This window comes from Muntiacus reevesi, chromosome 1 (assembly GCF_963930625.1).
Source record: "Muntiacus reevesi chromosome 1, mMunRee1.1, whole genome shotgun sequence".
NCBI classification, from domain to species: Eukaryota; Metazoa; Chordata; class Mammalia; order Artiodactyla; family Cervidae; genus Muntiacus; species Muntiacus reevesi.
Genome location: NC_089249.1, coordinates 51,257,194 through 51,275,921, shown reverse-complemented (window position 1 = coordinate 51,275,921; position 18,728 = coordinate 51,257,194). Strand labels below are relative to the sequence as shown.

At 37.7% G+C, this 18,728-nt stretch overlaps 1 protein-coding gene across 7 annotated transcripts in view; it reads right to left on the bottom strand.

Annotated features, from left to right (window-relative positions):
• The window catches only part of WNK1 (WNK lysine deficient protein kinase 1), a 127,072-nt gene that overhangs the window by 51,574 nt on the left and 56,770 nt on the right, over positions 1–18,728 (bottom strand). For all 7 annotated transcript variants that reach the window (XM_065942954.1, XM_065942962.1, XM_065942979.1 and 4 more), the window contains exons 3-4: positions 14,182–14,402; positions 12,157–12,314 (exon numbers count right to left, since the gene is read on the bottom strand). In XM_065942954.1, the coding sequence (XP_065799026.1) occupies positions 12,157–12,314; positions 14,182–14,402 (379 nt within the window). The remainder of the gene's footprint in view (positions 1–12,156; positions 12,315–14,181; positions 14,403–18,728) is intronic.

Sequence of the window (18,728 nt, the reverse complement as noted above, 5' to 3'; positions counted from 1 at the left end):
CTAGATGGACCTTAGTCAGCAAAGTAATGTCTCTGCTTTTTATTACACTGTCTAGGTTTGTCATAGCTTTTCTTCCAAGAAGCAAATGTCTTTTAATTTCATGGCTGCAGTCACCATCTGCAGTGATTTTGGAGCCCAAGAAAATAAAGTCTTTCACTGTTTCCATCGTTTCCCCATCTATTTGCCATGAAGTGATGGGGCAAGATGCCATGAGCTTCGTTTTTTGAATGTTGAGTTTTAAGCCAACTTTTCCACTCTCCTCTTTCACTTTCATCAAGAAACTCTTTAGTTCTTCTTTACTTTCTGCCATAATGGTAGTGTCATCTACATATCTGAGGTTATTGATATTCTCCTGGCAATCTTGATTCTAGCTTGTGTTTCATCCAGCTCAGCATCTCGCACGATGTACTCTGTATATAAGTTAAACAGGCAGGTTGACAGTATACAGCCTTGAAGTACTCCTTTCCCAGTTTTGAACCAGTCCACTGTTCCACATCCAGTTCTAACTGTTGCTTCCTGACCTGCATACAGGTTTCTCAGGAAGTAGGTCAGGTGGTCTGGTATTCCCATCTCTTGAAGAATTTTCCACAGTTTGTGGTGATTCACACAGTAAAGGCATTAGCATAGTCAATGAAGCAGAAGTAGATGTTTTTCTGGAATTCCCTTGCTTTTTCTATGATCCAACGGATGTTGGCAATTTGATCTCTGGTTCTTCAGCCTTTTCTAAATCCAGCTTGAACACCAGGAAGTTCTTGGTTTACATACTGTTGAAGCCTAGCTTGGAGAATTTTGAGCATTATTTTGCTAGCATGTGAGACTGAGTGCAACTGTGTGGTAGTTTGAAAATTCTTTGGCATTGCCTTCCTTTGGGATTGGAATGAAAACTGACCTTTTCCAGTCCTCTGGCCACTGCTGAGTCTTCCAAATTTGCTGGCATACTGAGTGCAGCATCTTTTAGGATCTGAAATAGCTCAGCTGGAATTCCATCACCTTCACTAGCTTTGTACAGTGATGCATCCTAAGGCCCACTTGACTTCACACTCCAGGATTTCTGGCTCCAGATGAGTGATCACACCACCGTGGTTATCTGGGTCATTAAGATCTTTCTTGTATAGCTCTTCTGTGTATTCTTGCCACCTCTTCTTAATATCTTCTGCTTTTGTTGGTATTTCATCCCATTTCTGTCCTTTATTGAGCCCATCTTTGCATGAAATGTTCTCTTGGTATCTCTAATTTTCTTGAAGAGCTCTTTAGTCTTTCCCATTCTATTGTTTTCCTCTATTTCTTTGCATTGATCACTTAGAAGTCTTTCTTATCTCTCCTTGCATTCAGATGGATATATCTTTTCTTTTCTCTTTTGCCTTTAGTTTCTCTTCTCCTCTCAGCTATTTGTAAGCCCTCCTCAGACAACCATTTTGCCTTTTTGCATTTCTTTTTCTTGGGGATGGTTTTTGATCACTGCCTTCTGTACAATGCTACGAACCTACATAGTTCTTCAGGCACTATATCTATCAGATCTAATCCCTTGAATCTATTTGTCACTTTCGCTGTATAATCCTAAGGGATTTGATTTAGGTCATACATGAATAGTCTAGTAGTTTTCCCTACTTTCTTCAATTTAAGTCTGATTTTTGCAATAAGGAGTTCACAATTTGAGCCACTGTCAGCTCTCAGTCTTGTTTTTGCTGACTGTATAGAGCTCCTCCATCTTCGACTGCAAAGAATATATCAATGTGATTTCACTATTGAGTCCCCAGTTATATCCATGTGTAGTCGTCTCGTGTTGTTGCAAGAGGGTGTTTGCTATAACCAGTGCTTTCTCTTGGCAAAACTCTGTTAGCCTTTGCCCTGCTTCATTTCTTACTCCAAGGCAAAACTTGCCTGTTTAGAGGTATCTCTTGACTTTCTACTTTTGCATTCCAGTCCCCTAGGATGAAAAGGGACATCCTTTTTGGTGTTGGTTCTAGAAGGTCTTGTAGATCTTCGTCAACATCTCACCTCCTTAAACTAAGACCAAGTTAAGATGGGCCTCACTGCTGCTTTTCTCTCCAGTATTTATTTTACACTATGGCCTGTTCAATCACCTAGCTTCATCCAATCATCTGACACTTAACCATTCCCAACTGTCTGATATCATTTAATTCATATCACATGACTCAAATATGGTTAATAATTCCCCACACTTAGAAGATGGCCATAGGAACAGAGAACTAGAAAGAATCTGAGCTAGAGTCCCTACCTGCTCACACAGACAACTAAGTGTAGGCCAGAGACATTAATGCCATGTCAAGGTCAGAATTCAGTACCTCCTGGAACCTATGAGGAGTCATGTCCAGAAGTCTGGTATGTATCAGACACCTACTAAATATATTGCATCAGCAGCAGCACCTAGAATACAACAGAATATATTCTAGGGGCTAAGGGCCTAGTCCATGGTAAAGTAAAAACGAGAATCCAGATTCAGTAATGTCTACTTCAATGTTTCAGTCCATATTACAGTACCTTTAATTAACTTAACCTGGGGCAGAAAGCCCTCACAAGCCAACTTCTACCTACTCCTATCTCCCCAAGTAAATCCAGTCAAACTGGTTACTTTTTCACTGAATACTGCACATTTTCACAAGCATATTCTTTCTACTGCCCCTCTTTTTAGTCAACTGAATCCTACCTCAGTATTCAAGGTACACCTCAAACCACCCAGAGACAAAGAACAACTACAATGTAATTGTATCAACCTTCTGGCACATAGATTATCTACAAGATCCCAGGAAGCTCAACACTCTATATACTGCACTTAAAACACAGCAGCAACCATCTTTCTACATCCTATCACTTTTTATTTGCAGTCTAATGCTGTGAGAATTACAGATCAACATTTAGTTGGGAGAAGTAAAATTACTTTTTCTGAGAAATTCTCAAACAAGGATCTCACAACTATTGCTTAGCATCTAAAATGTTGGCAATGACTTCCAACTCTGTGGTTTAAGATTAATGGTCTGATCTATTACATCTGAATATTAAGACCCTTTAATACTAATCAAATCACAGGAGAGTATTAGAATGACTTTGAAAATCATGAAAAATGTTTCCAGGATACACCAGATGATATATAAAGTTTTTGCCTATGTGTGTAATCTAAATTTACTGGATGGAAATAGGAATAAAATTTATAAAGCAATCATTTCAGCTAATTTCAAGGGGATCTAGATCTCTGGGATTTACATCTCTGGGATATCACCAAAAAAATTCCAACTGCTAAAGAAAAAAATACAAAGTTTTCCTCAACTTTTCAATCCCTATCTAATCAGGAATCAGCTCCACGTGTTTCTGTAAAAAAGCAGGCTGAAATGCAATCTGTTACATAAAGACCAAAAGGCATTTCACTCCAACTGCTTTAATTTTGTTTTTCCTAGACAGAATGTTCGAATCTTGCAATCCAAAGGCTAATGGAATCAGTGACAAAGTCAAATTACACAAAGTAATTAAAACTCCCCATTATTTCTACCTTGGTTGTCAGAAGGCTGGATTCAGCCAGATTCTTACTGGTATGAACCATTAATTTACAGGAATTTGAACAAACCTTATGATCCCACTGGAAAACAAGCCTTTTCAAACTCCCTACCAAATCTGACTGGCTCTATCCAAGGCAATTAGCTGACCTCCTGGTTCCCTGAGGCTGATTACTCTCTGGATCCATGGGAGCCTGTGCACTGCTCCAAACACAAATGCACTATCCTCCACATCAAAAACTGATGCCACTGCGACTCCTTTACTTGCAGACAAAAAGTGTGTTAAGTACATCAGCACTCTTATTTGGATCTTTTCATGGCCAGTGGTGGGAAATTTCAAGATAACTTTTTCTCTTTTGAATAGGGGCTCAAACCTATGATACCAATCTTAGACTTACCAATCTTAGGCTCAAGGCTGTATGTTGTCACCTTGCTTATTTAACGTCTATGCAGAGGACATCATGTGAAATGCTGGGCTGGATGAAGCACAAACTGGAAACTAGACTGCTGGGAGAAATATCAATAACCTCAGATATGTAGATGACACCACCCTTATGGCAGAAAGCAAAGAACTAAAGAGCCTCTTGATGAAAGTGAAAGAGGAGAGTGGAAAAGTTGGCTTAAAACTCAACATTCAAAATATGAAGCTCATGGCATCTTGCCCCATCACTTCATGGCAAAATAGATGGGGAAACAATGGAAACAGTGAAAGACTTTATTTTCTTGGGCTCCAAAATCACTGCAGATGGTGACTGCAGCCATGAAATTAAAAGACATTTGTTCCTTGGAAGAAAAGCTATGACAAACCTAGACAGTGTAATAAAAAGCAGAGACATTACTTTGCTGACTAAGGTCCATCTAGTCAAAGCTATGGTTTTTCCAATAGTCAGCTATGGATATGAGAGTTGCACCATAAAGAAAGCCGAGCGCCAAAGAACTGATGCTTCTGAACTGAGGTGTTGGAGAATACTCTTGAGAGTCCCTTGGACTGTAAGATCAAACCAGTCAATCCAAAAGGAAATCAGTCCTGAATAGTCTTTGGAAGGACCGATGTTGAAGCTGAAATTCCAATACTCTGGCCAGCTGATGGGAAGAACTGACTCATTGGAAAAGACCCTGATGCTGGGAAAGAATAAAGGCGGGAGGAGAAGGGCACAACAGGATGAGATGGTTGGATGGCATCACTGACTCAATGGACATGAGTTTGAGCAAGCTCTAGGAGTTCGTGATGGACAGGGAAGCCTGGCGTGCTACATTCCACGGAGTCACAAAGAGTCGGACACAACTAAGCGACTGAACTGAACCAAACCCATGTACTCTCAGGTAAGAAAACCTGAGAGTTTAAAAGCAAAGGCAAGCAAAGGAATAAATTCTAAGGTTTGTATTAGTTAACAGATGTTTAAAATGGATTTTAAGATTAAATCTTAAATGGATTAAATTCCATTTAACATGGATTTTATGCATGCATTAAACATGCATAACATTAAGGATTTCTGATCCTACAGTTAGTATTTCTCCTTCATTTCCCTGGGCAAAATGCTTAACCCCTGAATCTATTTTCTTACCTGTGAAATGAAAGTATTATCTACTTATCAGAATATAAAAGATTAAAATAAGATAGTATATGTAAAGCACTTTGCAAGGTGATTGGCAAGAGGCAAGATAATAAATGCTAGCTCATTTGTACTCATTTAAAACTTAGTTCATTAAACACTGCTGTTTGTTGAATGTCACTAGATAAAAGAATTGAACAAGAGACAGCTTATTTCGCTACCTGCCATAATGATGCTAATGCTAATAATAATGGTAATACTAAGTTCAGTTCACTCACTCAGTCGTGTCCAACTCTTCCTAATCCCATGAACTGCAGCATGCCATGCCTCCCTGTCTATCACCAACTCCTGGAATTTACCCAAACTCATGTCCATTGAGTTGGTGATGCCATCGAATCATCTCATCCTCTGTCATCCTCTTCTCCTCCCACCTTCAATCTTTCCCAGCATCAGGGTCTTTTTAAATGAGTCAGCTCTTCGCATCAGGTGGCCAAAGTATCAGAGCATAATCTTCAGCATCAGTCCTTCCAATGAATATTCAGGACTGATTTCCTTTAGGATGGACTGGTTGGATCTCCTTGCAATCCAAGGGACTCTCAAGAGTCTTCTCCAACACCACAGTTCAAAAGCATCAATTCTTCCGCACTCAGCTTTCTTTACAGTCCAACTCTCACATCCATACATGACTACTGGAAAAACCATGGCTTTGACTAGATGGATCTTTGTTGGCAAAGTAATGTCTCTGTTTTTTAATATGCTTTCTAGGTTGGTCATAGCTTTTCTTCCAAGGAGTGTCTTAATTCCATGGCTGCAGTCACCACCTGCAGTGATTTTGGAGCCCCCAAAGATAAAGTCTGCCACTGTTTCCCCATCTATTTGCCATGAAGCAACAGGACCAGATGCCATGATCTTAGTTTTCTGAATGTTGACTTTTAAGCCAACTTTTTCACTCTCCTCTGCTTTCTGCCATAAGGATGCTGTCATCTGCATATCTGAGATTATTGATATTTCTCCCGGCAATCTTGACTCCAGCTTGTGCTTCTTCTAGCCCAACGTTTCTCATGATGCACTCTGCATATAAGTTGAATAAGCAGGGTGACAATATACAGCCTTGACGTACTCCTTTTCCTATCTGGAAACAGTCTGTTGTTTCATGTCCAGTTCTAACAGTTGCTTCCTGACCTGCACACAGATTTCTCAAGAGGCAGATCAGGTGGTCTGGTAGTCCCATCTCTTGAAGATTTTCCACAGTTTGTGGTGATCCACAGTCAAAGGCTTTGGCGTAGTCAATAAAGCAGAAGTAGATGTTTCCAGAGTTCTGGAACTCTCTTGCTTTTTTGATCATCCAACAGATGCTGGCAATTTGATCTCTGGTTCCTCTACCTTTTCTAAATCCAGCTTGAACATCTGGAAGTTCATGATTCACGTACTGTTAAAGCCTGGCTTGGAAAATTTTGAGCATTACTTTACTAGCGTGTGAGTTAGGTACTGACTGCTAACTGTATTTAGGCACTTTTCTCATTTATCCTCACTACCAATTTAGGCTCAGAGAAGTTAATTAACTTGCCCCAGGTATCACAGCCAGGAAATGACAGTGGTGGGATCTGATCACAAGTAGACCCATCTCCAGAGCCCACTTTCTCCACAGCAACACTGTGTTTCACTTCTTGTAGTTCTGTATTCATGCATTCATCTCACCAATACTGAGTGCCTTGTATCCGTTGGCTCTAAACTAGGAATATAGCCAAGAATAAGCCAAATAACACCGCCAGCCCAAGAATGTGTTCTAATTGGGGCTTTAGGTAAACACAGTAAGGTTGTGACAAAGGTCATGAAGAAAAAGAAAATCATAAGGAGACAGAAGTAAAGTGTGTGCACATGTAAGGTCGTTTTAGATGGATGGACAGGTTAAGGCCTCTCTGAGCAAGCCCAGAGAGTAGAACCTGAATGAAGTGCATGTGTACAGCAATGACACACAACAGTTTATCATCAGTGCACCACAGAATATAATCACTCAACTGGCAAATAACACATCTCCACCCTTCAAGCTGGCAGTCACGGACAGGTTTAAGGCCCTCTGGTCACAGACTGACACTGCCCTAGACATTTATGGATTCAGTACAGAACTTTGATATGAGCAGGGGACCTGGAATAACAGAGTAACAAATAACCCTGTTATATTCTAGATATGTAATCATGAGCTATCCATTCTGAGCTTCAGACTATTTATTTACAAAATGTAGATAATACTACTAGTAAATCGCTCCTGTCCAGGGTTGTTGGAAGAATTACATAATATATGCAAAGTGCTTAATGCAATGTCTGAGACTAGCATGTACATGCGTTAATATTTACACTGCTAACATCTGCTATTTACATGGCAGTTGTACCACTGCAAGGTCAGACATGTAGTATACTATTTCAAGGTGTATTTCAGTAGACTCATCACTATTGCTTATATAATCATATAAATCACTGTATAACCTAGGTACTTAAAAACTCCCCACACATTTATCTCAGCATCCAAAACATGAAAAAAAAAAAAAAAAACCACTAGAAAATTTAAAAAGGACTAATAAAAATTGCCCCTTTTATTTCTTCAATGAAAGTCAGAAAATGGGAATGGAGGCTGGTGAAACCAAGACAGCACTTCCCAGATAAGAAATATAATAATTGACAGTACAGAATAATGAACTGTAGGTAATATGGAACTCAATTTTCACAGCTAAGATGAAAAATAAAGAACAAACAAATGCTTTCAGTATCCTTAGAAATTAAGGATTCCAACAGTTCCAACTGACTTAATGCCTCAAGCTTTTTATTCCAACTTTTCTGCAGCTTGACTTATTTACTATTTTGTGTTTTTAAAAAAGCAACTCCTGAGTAACACAGGAAAAAAAGCAATTAAATAGGGTTAGATTTCGAAGTCAATTTGGTTACTTATGTTAGTAAAAATGTTCCATGAACAATGGAACAAAAATTTATTCAAATAACGTTTGCTATTACAATAGTCTTTTTTTTTTTTTTAACCAAAAATAAGGTATATAGTCCTGGAAGGGACCTGTGGTGATCACTGTTCTAGCTCACACTTCTCAAACTTTAACATACACCTAAAGTATCTTTGGATCTTGTGAAATGCTGGTTGTGATCCAATCAGTCTGGTATAGGGCCAAAATTTTACATTTTTGGGGACTGTACACTGCAGAGCAAAGATCTAAATAGTGATGTGAGAACTGATGGAAGAACACATGAACAGACGACTTTATCAAATGCCTTTCTAATGCTGGAATTCTGACTCTGTCAAAGTTACTGTTTTCTGCTTGATTTATACCAAATAGTTTTTCCCATTTCACAGAATACATTGTGTATGTACATATATAAAGTGTATCAGTTTCTAAGCCACTACTTGATTTCACATCAGTAGGATAAAGTTAATATTTCTAAGGTGATCTTATTTTGCAGGGTAAATTCAACTCCTCGATACTTACTAGTGTCTGAATTGACTATATCTGGGATTCCTTTAACTGAATCGTTTATTTTTAAAAATATCACTGAGTACCTACAACACACTGAATGCTATGCTACAAACACAACACTGTAAGCAAAGATTTAATAAATCAGGCTCTAGGACAGTACCTTTTAAAACACTGTACATTTCATCCCTTCTGTTCCCAACTCCTCTCCAGGTGAGGGTGGCTATAGGTTCAAACAGTTTAAACAATGAGAAAAGAAGGAAGAAACTACAGAAATGTAAAGGACATGCATACAATGCAATATTATTCAGCCATAAAAAGGACTGAAGAACCAATTCATGCTAAAACATGGATAAACCCTGAAAACACTATGCTATATCAAAGCATAACACAAAAACAAAGTGCAACACAAAAGGCCATATATTTAATGATTCTATTTGTCTGAAATGTGCATAACAGGTAAGTCAAATCCACAGAGACAGAAAGCACATTAGTGGTTGTCAGAGGAACAACTGCTAATGGGTATAGGGCTTCTTTCTTGAGGTGACAGAAAGGTTCTGGCATTAGTGGTAATGACTGCAGAACACTGAATACACTAAAACCCACTGAATTTTACACTTTAAAGTGATTTAAACAGTTAATTTTATGGTATGTAAATTTTTATCTTAAAAAAAACCCCACACAACCCATTGAAAGACTGAAAAAAGGTTAATACCATACTAAGACTATGGAAACTGTGATGTTGGTCTTCCTAGGGTCTATTAAGCTAACACCAGACTTTGTCATTTGAGAAGGGGATTCTCCTCTCAACTGAGCTAGAGCTCGCATTTGCAAATAAAGATTCATCTGTTAATTGATTACAGTGTTTCAAATGCATTATCCTAAAATCAAATTAATTTGTTTTCTTTACGTTTACCAAATAACTGCTTATATAAACTAAAATTTTTACCTAATCTTATGGCAGTGCTATCTGTGCCTGACAGTCTGAAGTCAAAGAACTCAAACCATTGGTTTCAGCCCTGAGCCTGGTCAACAGGTTTTTACCCAATAGGGTTGACTACATCCGTCACACACTCATCTTACACAGTCATTATTTTAACTAGGTAAGCATATTTGGTGGGTAAATATGGAACAGGGCAGAATTTAATACAGGTCATTTTTTCATTCTGCATTAAAAGAAATTGGTACTACCACGTAATTGATAACTTAATTTCTTTACATAGCAGAGTTATTTTTTGGACTTCATTTAACAAAAAAAAAAAAAAAAAAAAAAAAAACACTAAAATTCCACGATCCCTTGAGATATTTTAAGTACCAACCTGTATTTGTTTAGAGAAATAATCAGGAGTTGAATTCAAAAGATTAATCAGAGACACCTACCCCTAGACCACCCAGTTATACCTGGGCAGTGCCTCTGACAGCAAAGCACTATCTGTTAATTATTAACAAAATCTACCAAGTTTCAAGTTAGAATACTGCAAGATCCACAAAGAAGGGCAGTAGCTCAAAGAGACAGTAGAGAATGTTTAAGTATATGGCTAGCTTATGTGTACTTCACTCTTCTGGTCTGTTCACTATCAAAACATTCAGCATTGCTGAAAGGTAAACAAAGTATTTCTGTGAATAGGTCTTTGTGTTTAAAATCTAGAATGATCACCTCAAAGCAGTAATACTAGGTTTAAGATGCTATTTATTCTTTGGCAATAGAAAGAATAAATATGGCCAGTGAAAAATGGTTATTACATTAAAATATCTTATGTTCTCACCACTGAAGTGATCATTCTACTCTTAAGAGAGAGAAAAGACTGCCTACAAATTATCAGAGCTGATTACTGAAGTAACTACTTGTGCACATTGAGATTCTCCTGTCCACTCCAAGTATAGAGGCTAACGGCATTCTAACAGAACATTACCACTACTTCGGCAAATTGGTAATTATTTACAGAACTCTTCAGGGAAGTTTTTAAGTTTTGGTGGCATATGTTTAGGAGTTGGCAACTTTCTGTTAAGAGCCAAAGAGTACATAATTTAGGCGTTTGGAACTAAACAGTCTGTTGCAATTACTCAACTCTACTATTATAATATGTGAAAACAGACATAGAAAATACAGAAACAAATGAGTGGCTGTCTTTACTTTCTTCGTGGATACTTAAATTTGAATTTCATATAATTTTCACATGTCATCACATATTATTCTTATTTTGATTCCGGCCTCAATCATTTAGGAATGCAAAACGCACTCTTAGCTCATGGGCTGTACAAAAATGGCTAACAGGATGGATTTGGCCCATGAACCTTTTCTAATTCCTGGTTTAGAGTATAATGGAATTAAGAAAAGTTACAGATGGTTTAAGTGAGTAAATAAATTACACTAACCATTCTACATACAAACTGTAAATTTTACAGTCTTAAAATTAAGATATTTAACCTTAAAATCAAGTTCAATATTTAGTTTGATCTCCGTTCAGAGTATATGTATTTAAAAGGGTATTTTCATATTATTCTTTGTTTTCATAAAGATTAAGTGGAAAAGAACACCTTAGCTTAACTGAATTCTAATCTATAAAGAAAACTGATCTCTCATCCATCCGCTTTGGCCGCCTCTAATCCTTTATTTCAGTCTGTTAAGTTATTCCTTCAGAATACTGCAATACCTCTTAACTGGGTTTTCAGCTTTTATTAGAGTTTCCTCATATACCATCCTCTATCCTCCAGTCAAAATAATCTTTTAAAAATTTAGGTCTGATATTACAACACCTACCAAATGTGGGATTTTCTTTTTTCGGCTGTACCAAGTGGCTTGTGGAATCTTAGTACCCAGTTCAGGGAATGAACTTAGGCTCTCAGTAGTGAAGACGCAGAGTCCTAACCACTGGACCACCAGGGAAGTCCCATGACAACTACCACGTCTTATATTGGCTGCAATGGTTCTCCCAGCGCTCAAGCACAGTCTCAACTTTCCTTTCCTCCCTTATTCCTTGTCTCTTCCTTTTCCTATTTCCAAACTGCAGACACACAAATTATAGAATTTTTCACATGCAGTATTATCTTAGTCTCTCCCTATTTCACATAATTTTCCTAATCTGATCAAACTCAATCAGGCACAACTACTACATGCTTGTTATATACTGACCCTAGGAAAACTGTTTTTATACCCTATGGTAGCTGTCTGGTTTACTTATTTGTTCTCCTTCACTGAGCAGTAAGCTCTTGGTAGACAGGTTTGTCTTACTTAGCAATAATATTCAATACCTAGAACCTAGAAAGAAGTCTGGACTATAACAGAGACTTAAATATTTGTTGGATGAACCCATGAGCTATTATGGGTTGAACAGTGTCACCCCCACAAAAGATAAGTTAAAATTCTAACCCTCAGTATCTCAGAATGTGATCTTATTTGGAAACAGGATCACTGCAGGTGCAATTAGTTAGAAGAGCCCATCTGGAGTGGGCTGGACAGAACGCAATCTGACCAGTGTCCTTATAAAAAGAGGAGACACAGAGAGATGAGGGATGAACACCATATGATGCTTTCTACTGTTGTTCCCTTCTGCATGGTTTGACATTACCCAGCTTCTTAGATATGGCCTAAGATCACCAGTCAGTTCTGACGGGACTTACGCTAGTCACTCGACGGTAGATCTGTGCAGCGTTCTGGCACTCTGAGTACGGGTATTCAGATGTGGCCATCTCGAGCATGCACATTCCAAAAGCATAAACATCAACGGATTCATCATACTTCTCTTCATACATCTCAGGGGCCATGAACTCTGGAGTACCTTAAATTAAAAGAAGGATTCAGACTCAATGTGAGGAGAAACTGCAGATGTACTCATGGGGGGCGGGGAGCGCAGTTGCCCTGTGAGAGAGAAGTGGAAGGGGTAAAGATAAAAGAAAGACAGGGAGGAAGTGGGGGGAGAGAAGAGAAATCACATTAGTCTGCTCCATCAAATCTGTTACAGACCTCTCACAGCAATTCCTTTATAAAAAGTAAGAAGAGGACCAAGCATCTGTTTATTTACTGTTTCAAGTGGATTACTGTTATACAATGTCAAAATAGAGCCTCACATAAAAGATAAACTGATATAACTCATATGAAAACAAATGGAAGAAAAAGGTGAGAACAGCAAAGAGTAAACTAGAGAAAATGGCATCTATCTGTAAGACAGGAGGATAGGTTAAAAAGATGAAAATACTTGTCTGCCCCCTACTGTATGAGAGCTGTAAGGTTAACATTTAGAGCTAGTCTCTTGCCAATAACAGTCCACTGATCAATTTCACTTTAAATGCAGCTGTGCAGTAAAAAAAACCTGACATTCAGTGCATTTTTAAAATAACATAGTGTAAACGTCTGTGAGGCCACTCACCCTCCCCATAGTTCGCAAATCTACTGCAGATGTAAGAAATGTAGTGAGGGACACCCTATAGACACACACACCATTCAGTCTGCATTTGTGTTCTCATGCTGAATTAAGAGTGTGGAGCGTGTGATTCCACACACCAAGTTTCCAATGTTTCCAAAGAAATTAAGTCCAGACACCTCAAATTACAGAACATTTCTAAGAACAGACTTGCATAATACAGTTTAAACAAGAAAGAAGAAAAAACTCTTGGGCCAGAGATTAACATACCAGAGACAAAGAACTGTTTCCTTTATAGGCAACAGGGAAGGCAGAAGGGAAACACAGCTTTAAATAACTTCCCAGAACACTATTTTATAAGGATGTGCAAATTACTGGTATTCTATGTTCTTTCTTATTAAAACAGGATTCTAGCCCACTTAAAAATGAGTAGTTTTCTTGCTGTTGTCATCGTCACCTTTTGAGAGAATAGAGTTCATGAAAATTTCAAGCTTTCAAACTGTCGCACCCTCTTCAGAAGGGAAAGGTTATAAAACAATAGGCATTGAACTATATTTCCAGCTGCAATGCCCTAACACACAGCCTTGTTCCGTAAATCAATGACTGTCAAGGAGGGCAATTTGCCCCACAGGGGACACATATTTGGCTGTCACGACAGGAGGGAGATGGACAAGTGGGCATGCTACCAGCATCTACAGAGCAGAGACCAGGGACGCTGTTAAGTCATCTTACAACGCACAAGACAGTCCTTACAACAAAGAACTATCCAAACCAAAGTGTAAATAGTACTGAAACTGAAAACTGTTTTAAGTAGCTCTTTTGAAGAGTAGAAGAAAAAGTTGATAATGAACCATTATATTTTAACATATTGAAAGTTTTAAAAGGCAGATTTTTTTGAATACAAATATATACAACAGACCTTTTCAGAAACTAAATTATATATAAACTCAATTTCTTTCATGGGGAAAGTTAACACAGTTTATCTAACTAAGTGTATGATACGAAGCATCAACAAAATGACCCAGGAAGGTGATAGTTCTATTACATAAGGTTTTGTCAACAAAGTTCACCTTACTTCTCTTCATATAACTTCACAAAACAACAATTGTCTTCAGGATGCTTCTAAAGGCATAAACACAGAGAACTCTGTATCACTTCCTGGGTTCAAGCTATGAATTTTTGAAGGTTTATTTCACATTATAAAAGCTCTGACAGAGTCAGGTTTCTAAATAAAGTGAATGTCAGAAAGCCAGTTAGACTTTCACAATGTACCTGTGAAACATACCTATCACACTCTTGGCAAAAGAAGCCCGCTTCAGGGTGGCCAGACCTAGGTCTCCAATCTTGACTGAGCCTGTGGGGCCAGTGATAAAGATGTTGTCACACTTAAGATCCCGGTGAATAATAGGTGGAGTTCGAGTATGAAGAAACTGAAGTCCTTTAAGAATCTGACGGCACCAGCTTCTCAAAACTTTGATCTTCATCACCTTAAACCTTTTCAGGTACCTAGAGAAGGCAAGGTACACCAAATGGTTATCGATGATATGTGTTTACTGCTTTGAAGAGTTTCATTAAATTCTAGCATATCTGAGATGGGAATATCAAATTTAGAATATTAAGATTCAGTAACCTAAGGTTAGTACTACTTTTAGCAAGGCAAAAGAGGATAGGATAACTAGTAGTTGGCAAGCAAATTCTGATAACAAAGCACAAAAAACAAACCCCTTAAAATTAGATCACTGCCAAGATGATTGACAAGAGGTAGAGTTTGACTTCTGGTAAATGGTGGATGCAGATATAAACTCCAGTGAATATATGTGCATGAGCGAACACACACACACACCCCTGAAGATTCTATAGACCAATCAGAATCAGGCACAAACTGGAAGGGAGGACACATGAGAAAAAAGGGTAAGCACTAGTCTGTGCAGGTTGCTCAAACCTGTACACAACCCTGTTGCTTTATTGGCTGAGGAAGAAATACGAGGACAGAGTTCAAGATGACCGCAGCATCTAAAACACTGTGTTCAATACAACTTTCTACAATAAAAGTTCGTACAATACAATATCCACTAGATAAATGAGAATATTTATATTTAAATGAATTAGATACATTAAACTTAAAAAGGTCATCTCCCAGCTGCACCAGTCACATTTCAAGTGCTCAACAACCGCACATGGCAAGTGGCTATCATTCTGAATGGTGCAGATTATAGAACATTTCCATCACCACAGACAGTTCTGCTGGACAGCAGAGATCTAGAAAGGTGGTCGGGGTGGGGGAATCCAGAAAGGAGGTACAGAAGGGGCACTCCAAAGTTCTGCATATTCACTCTGCCCACATCTCTGGCTAACCTCTGAAATATGTGTGTATGCAGATTACAAGCAACCTAGCTGATGCTAAAGGAACAGAGTTTTCTGACGAACTGAGGCCAGATGCTATTTTCATCTGAAAATACTCAGGGGAAAAAATGAAGCACACAAATGGTAAATATAAAAGAATACACTTTCCTAGCACTATCTTTATGTTACATGTGACTACCTAAAGGAAAATTTATAACACTGTTACCAGATCTATACAATAGACATATGTAACATAAAGCTTATAGTATAAATTATAAGTACTAGGGATAATGGGCCTATATTTGTGCAAGTTTTATTTTACATGAAATTATACTGTATCAACCATAAACATGCTGTGAAAAGATAAATATTTAAAGATTTGAAGATTTAAACTGTGAAAACAATACCTAAAATGTACACATACACACAAGGAAGTTTAACTAAAAAGCTAATAAAGAAACTAATAAGAAATTTTAAAAACAAATTTAAAAATGAAATTCTGCTTCACTTGTGGGGGAGGGATATGAGATAATTAAAGAAAACTTAAGATGAAAGTTGGTTTTATGGTTTAAAAATATATAGAGAGTTAATCCTGGAGAATGAGGAAAAGACTGTCAAAGAAATAAAGTAAGGCATTTACTGAAATGAAGGAAATGTTCTGTATGTTAACAGTTGGTGTTTTCTTAAACAGTTTTGATCAAAACTCATCAAATGATAGAACTATGATTAATATTTTCACTGCCTATAAATTTCATTATAAGGAAAAATCAAGCATACAAATATTGGAACTTTGATGAAATGTGTACTCAAGTGTTTATGGATGTCTGCAACTTAATCTGGAATGAAAAAAGAGGGGAATGACTAGATGAACATATTTGGTAAAGCAGACACAACAGAGGTTAACTAAATTAAAGAATCTAGGGAGAGACCATGTATGTGTTCACTATGTAATTCTTTCAACTTTTATGTATAATTGAATATTTTTTAGATAAAATGTTGGGAAACGTCAATTAGTTCTCATTACAACTGGAAGAAAAAACAAAGAATACACACATATATAAATACGCACATTTAAGCTTATATATGCATGAAGAAAACAATGAAAGATAAGAATTAAAATTAAGACTTTTTAAGAGAAAAACTATTAGGAAAAAGATGAGGCTAGCTTGTATCTCTTTCACATCTATAAAATGATAAAATATAATAGATTGTCTATTAACCTTATATCTTATAACCTTATTAAACCTGTTTAGAATCACTGGAATATTCTAGGTAAACAATTACATAATCTGCAAACAGGAGCAGTTTTATTTCTTCCTTTCCCATCTTTTTGCTTTCTCCTGGTTTCCCCATTCTTGCTCTGGGCAGGCCCTCTAGAACAGTACGGAATGTAAGCAGTGAAAGCAGGCATTTGTGCTTTGTTCCTCATCTCCCAGGAAGCAGTGATGTATAAAGCTTTTTCACGGATGCTCTTATTTAGTCTGAGGAAGTTTCCTACCACTCCTAGTCTGCTAAGAGTTTTTAGTAAGGAATAGATTCTGATTTGTCAAATACTTTTCCCACATATACTTAAATGATCATATAGTTTTTATTCTGTTAAAGTGCTGAAAAACATTAATTCATTCTGTTAAACCAACTTTGTGATCCTAGGATTAAACCCTATTTGTCATTGACATACTGAAAGTCCCATGGATAGCAAGGAGATCAAACCAGTTAATACTAAAGGAAATCAGTCCTGAATATTCATTGGAAGGACTGATACTGAAGCTCCAATACTGTGGCCACCTGATTCAAAGAGATGACTCACTGGAAAACACCCTGATGCTGGGAAAGATTGAGGGCAAGGCGAGAAGGGGGCGACAGAGAATGAGATGCTTGGATGGCATCACTGACTCGACGGACATGAGTTTGAGCAAACTCTGGGAGACAGTGAAGAACAGGGAAGCCTGGCGTGCTGCATTCCATGGGGTTGCACAGAGTCGACTATGACCGAGCAACTGAACAACAGTGTGATGACTAGAATCCAATTTGCTGTTATTTTGTAAAGGAATTTGGTACCTATATTCACGGGGGATACAGCTCTATAAAGTTCTTTTGCTGTGTCTTAGGATTTTGGTTTTGGGGTTATGCTGGCTTCAAAAAAGGAACTGGACACTATTCTTACACTGTCTTTTTGAGAAAAGTCAACACACTTGGTTCCCCTCCACTAAAATAAAGTATGATAAATACATAGAACAAAAAATGTACCACCTGAAGTGTTGAAGTATTAGTCACTCAGTTGTGTCCAACTCTGTGACCCCATGGACTGTAGCCCACAAGGCTCCTCTGTCCATGGGATACTCCAGGCAAGAACACTGGAGTGGGTTGCCGTTCCCTTCTCCAGGGGATCTTCTCAATCCAGTGATTGAACCTGGGTCTCCACATTGCAGGCATTCTTTACTATCTGAGCTATGTTCATATTATTATGCACAAACATCACCACCATCCATCTCCAGAACTCATCCTGTGAAACTGAAACGCTATACTCATTAAACAAAGACACTCCACTTCCCCTCCCCCTGAGGCCATGCAACTACCACCCAACTTTCTGTCTCTATGAATTAGCCTACTCTAAGTATCTTATGTAAATGGAATCATACAGTATTTATCTTTTTGTGACTGGCTTATATCAGGTAGCACAATGCCCTTAAAGTTCATTCCTGTTGCAGCATATACCATAAATTTCCTTCTCTTTTAAAAAGGCTGAAAAATATTCCATTGTACATATACACCACACTTTGCTTATCCATTCTTCCACTGATGAACACATGGGTTGCTTCTACTTTGGGTCCATTGTGAATACTGCTGCTATGAACACGGGTGTACAAGTATCTCTTTAAGACCCCGCTTTTAAATCCTTCTGTGTATATACCAAGAAGTGGAATTGCTGAACCATATGCTAATTCTATTTTTTACAATTTTATTAAAGTATAGTTGATAACGTGCTTTAATTTTTGCTACACAGCAAAGTGACTCAGTTATACATATATATATATTCCTTTTCATATTCTTTTCCATTTTTTATTTTTTTATTGAGATGTAATTAACATATATTGGCTTAAGGTATACAACATAATGATTCAAATATGTATATATTGTGAAATGATGGCCACAGTAAATATAGTTAAAGTCCATCACAAAATTCCAACTTTTTTTTTTTACTGTGATGAGAACTTTTAAGATCTACTCTCTTAGTAACTTTCAAATATACAGTACAGTATTATTAACTGTAGTCACCATGCTATACATTACATTCTTAAGACTTTTATTTATTTACCACTGGAAGTTCACACCTTTTGTCCATCCACCCATTTCATACTCCCATGCCCTTGCCCCTGCCTCAGGCAGTCACCAATCTCTTCTCTGTTATCTATGAGTTTGGCTTTTTGGTGTGGTTCATATGGTATTTGTCTTTCTCATTTCACTTAACACAAACCCCTCAAGAGTCCA